Source organism: Rhipicephalus microplus, unplaced genomic scaffold (assembly GCF_043290135.1).
Source record: "Rhipicephalus microplus isolate Deutch F79 unplaced genomic scaffold, USDA_Rmic scaffold_22, whole genome shotgun sequence".
NCBI classification, from domain to species: domain Eukaryota; kingdom Metazoa; phylum Arthropoda; class Arachnida; order Ixodida; family Ixodidae; genus Rhipicephalus; species Rhipicephalus microplus.
This window is the reverse complement of record NW_027464595.1, coordinates 3,788,824-3,794,215: the sequence shown is the minus strand read 5'-3', so window position 1 is coordinate 3,794,215 and position 5,392 is coordinate 3,788,824. Positions and strand designations below refer to the sequence as shown.

The following is a 5,392-nucleotide window of genomic DNA, read 5'->3' as shown; positions in this document are numbered from 1 at the left end:
CGACGTGTGGCGCACGGGGATAGTGCCGCAAGAGTAGCGCGAAGCCATCGTCCTATCACCCTGTTTCCCTTACCTTTGCAGCGGGTAAGCTCTCCGAAGCCATGGCACTGAGGAGACTTGAATAGATTGCCGAGGCACTGGATGTTTTCTCGCCTTCGCAGTGTGGCTTCCGCCGTTCGCGTGCTACTGCCGACGCCCTTGCCGACGTCATCGCAACGCTACAGGAGGCACAGCACAAAGGAGAGGCCGGGTACCTCATCCTGTTAGACATCAAGGTGGCATTAGACTCCCTGCCACACCCCACCATCTTGAACGCGGTGCGCGATCTCGGAGTGACCGGTCTCCTCTTTACGTACATCGCTTCCTTTCTCGGCGGCAGAACGATGCGTGTGCGCGTCGGTGGAGTCCTTAGTGAGCCGCGTCCCGTGAGTGTCGGTGTTCCGCAGGGCAGTGTACTCAGCCCCTTGTTCAATCTCGCCCTCGCTGGCATCGACGATTTCATTCCCCGCGCTCTTCCCTGTGATGTCCGCGTGGCGGTCTACGCAGAAGACATTGCGGTGTTCGCGAAGGGACCTGTGCCCAGTGTATTCGCACCAGTGTCCAAACAGTAGTGGATTCTATTGACGCGTTCATCACGGGCAGGGGGATGACGCTTTCGCCGGCGAAGACGGAGGCGATGCTGCTGCACCCCAGTTATGGCGCCCAGCGCTACACAGCGAAGTTCACTCTACAAACAATCCCCATCCCTTGGAAGAGGCGAGTGACCTACCTCGGAGTGCAGCTGGACCAACGCCTCAACTGGTCACCAGCGGTCAGCGACCAGCTTCGAAACGCGCGAAGGGTCGCCTCCGCTGCTCGAGCGCTCCTTGCTCGCGGCAATGGATGCACACCGTCCCTAGCTCTCCGCATCTACAACGGAATGGCTGCGGCGCGCATTTTGTACGGCCTTCCTCTCGCAGCGCTTACGCGTTCCAACTGGGAGACACTGGACGCAGCGCATCGTATCGGGGTTCGCCAGTTTTTCAGCTTGCCCAGATCATCTCAAATCGGCCCAACACTTGCTGAGGCTGGAGACATGCCACTGTCACTCCGGGCCGATCTTCGAGCGCTAAATCACACAGAGCGTATGAAACACTCGCGCCACGGACAGCAGCTGGTATTCTGGCTTTCCTCACTTCCGCACTCACGGATGGGACAATGCGCTGCGGCATTCTACGCCCTCGTCCCGAGCTCAACGGATGTGAATGACTATAGTGCCCCGCCCTGCCACCATCGCCCTCTCAAGATTCGGACACGGTTACCAGGAGTGGCAAGCAAGCGGACGACGCCAGTGTGTGCGCTTCGGCACGAAACTGCTGCCACTTTTGACGAACTTCTCGCAAGACGACTCCTCGTCTTTACTGACGGTTCAGTGTTGAACGACGGGTGTGCCACGGCTGCGTGTGTGGTGCCTTCGCTGGAGCTTCACAATCAGTGCCGCCTCGCCTGCGAAGCATCGTCGACGATAGCCGAACTCGCCGCGCTTGACCTCGCCGCCGATGCCCTCATTCAACTGAGAGTTCCGTCGGCTGCCGTTCTCTCGGACTCACGTACTGCTCTCCAACTACTCGCGCAGGACGCCCGCAGACCTCCGGTTGCCACGCGCATCGCGCGAAAGCTCGAAGCAGTAGAGGACCTAGGGTGTGATCTTGTGCTGCAATGGATACCGGCGCACGTTGGAATATCCGGCAATGAAGTGGCCGACGAGCTGGCCAAAGAAGCACTCTCCGGGAACCCCTGTGACTACAGCGGTGAGCACATTCGACGTAGCAAGGCTTCGCACACGGTGCTCCGTCACCGCTCGCCACCCGGACCCACGAATTGCGGCCGGGCAGCCACCACGCCCACTCCCGAAAACTGGATTTTCGAGAGAGGAGCGTGCCCTCCTTCTCCGCCTGCGCATCGGCTGCTACCGCACGGCGGAATGGGTTCACAGACAGTCGGGACGTGGAGACCCAAACTGCCGTCATTGCCCACAGCCCGAAATACTCCATCACATTATCTTCCAGTGTGAGGAGTATTCGGACGCGCGCAGATCACTCTTCGATGCTTACAGCAAACTGGGACTCTGCACCAGCACTGTTGATGTGATTATTTTTCCCCGTGCGCACGCATGCCTGGTGAAGCGCGCGCAAGCTGCCCTCATCACCTTCCTCAAGACTTCTGCGCTATTTGAGCGCTTGTGAACTGAAGGAACATTAGTGCCTCCCCATCGATGTCCACTGGACTCGTATTAGTGAGTGCTACGGACCACAATGTTTTCCGTACAGAGATTACGCGCTTCGGCGAGTGCTTCACACGCTTTGTACGACGCACCAATCAAACCGTTGTCTTCCTCTCGATGACGATACCTCTCCGGCCCTTGGGAGCTTTCCTAGTCAGCTGAGCATGGCGCGTGGGGGCTTGCGAGTCCGTTGCGGAAAGCAGAACGAATGACCCTCGCCTTTCTTTTTTTTTCTCTTTTCCAATCTTTGCCTTCCTATATCTTTTATTCCCCATACCCCATTCCTGTGCTGACCTGTTGAGGTGTCCTTGTAAGGAGAGACAGTTACGGGTCGGCACTTTTCTTCTCTTCTGTTATAACCACTTATATATATATGCACGCGAAGGCAAAAAAATCTAAAAGCAACAGGATGTGTTGCGTGCCTCAGTGCACGAACAGAGCGGCGAAGGATGAGATAAGCCTTCATTCGTTTCCCCTGGACGTGCGACTCGAGAAGAAGTGGGTGGTGAAGCTCCGTATAGGCAAGCCTGTGACGCCGCCAATGAACGTTTGCAGCGCACATTTTGTCACCGAAGACTTATTCTGGAGCAGCATTGGTAAGCCTAATGCTAATTGTTGAATTCTGTCACGAAAGCATAAAGATTACGCTCTAACGATATTGTTGAAATGAACGGCGCCGTCGATGCGGAACGAGGGACGTTAACACCGCAACACTTGATTGTTGCTTTTGGAGAGTTGGGAAGCTAGTGCCTGGGCGTCTGTCGCCCGCATAAAATGGAAGGAGCGTTAATTTAAGCATTTTGTCGGTCTTTTTAACAGACCGTAATACAGGGCCAATCCGAATCGGATTTTGTAATCTACACTGACCGCTGTTACACGGCAAAAACCTGGATCATGTTTGGTGCAGACGTCAACGAAACCGCGATCATAACAATCCAAATCACACTTAATCGCAAGTGGCATTGTAGGGGCGATTGATCTGGAGCGAGCCCGATGCAAGTCGGCCCTGATCGCGAAAAAAATTTCCTTGTGACACAGGTTTTGCTTTTTAGCGCGATAGCTTTACGACTGCTTTTTAAGTCTCATCAGTGTGAATTGGCAATTTGGTTTAACCAACAAAACATTTTAATTTTTAATTCCACCAATAGCCGACGCATCGTTATGAATGCAGCATTACGTAAAATGATTGGCTACCTGCATGCATTGAATGCTCGTTTAACAGTAAGGTGTTCGAAATGTTCTTTTCTGTATTGCACCAAATTAGATTGTTGTTGTGGCACATGAAATTGCAGGATTTCATTTTAATCCTCATTTTATGTAGATCCAAAATTATGGACGCCTAATCGAAGACCACTGAAGAAGACTGCTTACCCGCAGAGCTTGCCCATTAGAACACACGAAAAAGAAGACATGGCAAGGATTCAGGATGCAGCAGCGCGAGATGCCCGAGCCTCTGCTAGACATGAGCATGGTATGTTTGTGACTATTAACATTTATTATGACACGCCCCACAGGGCATACAACAAAGAAATTTTGGAAGGCTGTGGAATCGACGATAAGTGGGTCACACTGTGGTATATTGTTTATTAGTCTGCATTTGTTCTGCTAGATTAGAAAAGATAGTAAGCCTGTAGATAGTCATATTTGAAAGGTTTTTTCAGCGTGCGAACACAACTAAAAAGGGACAGGACAGGGTCCACGAGGCTGAAGAGTTCACGACACTTCTTTTGTTTAGCTACTGTGCGATGGTTCCCGAGAAGTCGTATTTGCAGGGCTTGACGGTACAGGCGAGCCTGCCGAAGCCATTCCGAGCGTAGAATCTTGGATGCTCTCAAACCATTGCCAACAGAGGGAGTGAGGCCACCAAACAATGCTTTGATTCGGGAAGTATCTTTAGCCGGATGCAATACGCCAGAGAGTATGTGCAGCAAACCACCACACTGATTAAACTGACAAGAACGGCTCGTAGAAAAGGGGATATAGATGCCCGATGTACTAGAAACGCAACAAAAATGTAAGATAGTCAGTTGTAAGAAAGTAGTCAGTTGTGTGATGTCAAACTAATTCATTTCCGTTCTGGGAGTGCCGCAAGCTATTTAAGCACTACTGGCTGTCAGCGATCTCTACACTATCCATAGGCAAAGGTTTCATCTCTCCTAGATTTTTTAGGATTCTAATTTCTTCTGCAACTACCATGATGTTGCAGTCACTGCAAAACAATGCTACCCGACATTAAGGCTACCACTTAATTGTGCGTCATTGAACTGCTAAGAATGCACACAATGAAACTCATGAAAAGTGTCATCATATGTAGAGTTCACACTGCCTTTGTGTCTCTGTTTGTCTTTTGTGTTGAGTTCGTGCCTTGCAATCACATTTGAAACAAACTTAAAAGTGCCCAAGTCTTAAAAAAATGCAACAGCTGGCTGCAGAAATGCATGGTTGACGAAACGTAAACGAGCCAGACTGATTGGCAGCCAAAACTTATCGCTCTGACTATTTGACGTGAAAAAGCTGCTGTGCAGTTTCAAGTGCATGTTTTAAAAAGTCGGTAGCAAAAAAAAACTAACAAGGCATAGAATGTGGCTTGTGACATTGTCCAAACGGCAATTTCTCGTGCTCCAGCTCAAGCTGTGAAGAAATGACGGGACAGGAAGTGAGAGCTTTCAGTTTCACTTCTTTACTCTCCAAAAATTAGCTTCTGTGCAGTGATTTCAGGTGGTCACAAGACGTAATAATGCCAGACACATGTCAGCAATACATGTGGAGCTCACTCACGCTCGGCAAATACATTTTGCCCTCAGTGCTCATTCGGCCTCAGGCTTACAAAACATTTTTTCAATCGGACTCAAATTGACTAAATTACTTACCTCGACTCACTCATACACAGACTCACCACTTCGAGTTTGAGCGAGTTCACTTGTGAGTTTGCCAACCTTTGATGCCAGATAATATCTTGAAATTCAGGACATAACAGGGCTAATTTGAAGCATTACTCACATGGCTTGACTACATCACTGTAAACAAGAATAAAAATGTGCTGCTCAGTTGAGCTGCTTGCACACATCTGGGGCTGGAAAATGTAAACCAATCTACAGCTATTCAAAGTATACCATGTCATGCTATGGC

General features: G+C 50.4%; 1 protein-coding gene across 1 annotated transcript; it reads left to right on the top strand.

Moving 5' to 3' along the window:
• Nucleotides 1-646: 646 nt before the first annotated feature.
• Nucleotides 647-2,053, top strand: LOC142786333 (uncharacterized). Its single transcript, XM_075883966.1, has one exon. The coding sequence runs from the start codon at nucleotides 647-649 to the stop codon at nucleotides 2,051-2,053; it is 1,407 nt and encodes a 468-aa protein (XP_075740081.1).
• Nucleotides 2,054-5,392: the final 3,339 nt, after the last annotated feature.

Bases quoted from the DNA above. Each gene is read 5' to 3' on its own strand.
- LOC142786333 (XM_075883966.1), top strand. From the start codon at position 647: ATGACGCTTTCGCCGGCGAAGACGGAGGCGATGCTGCTGCACCCCAGT.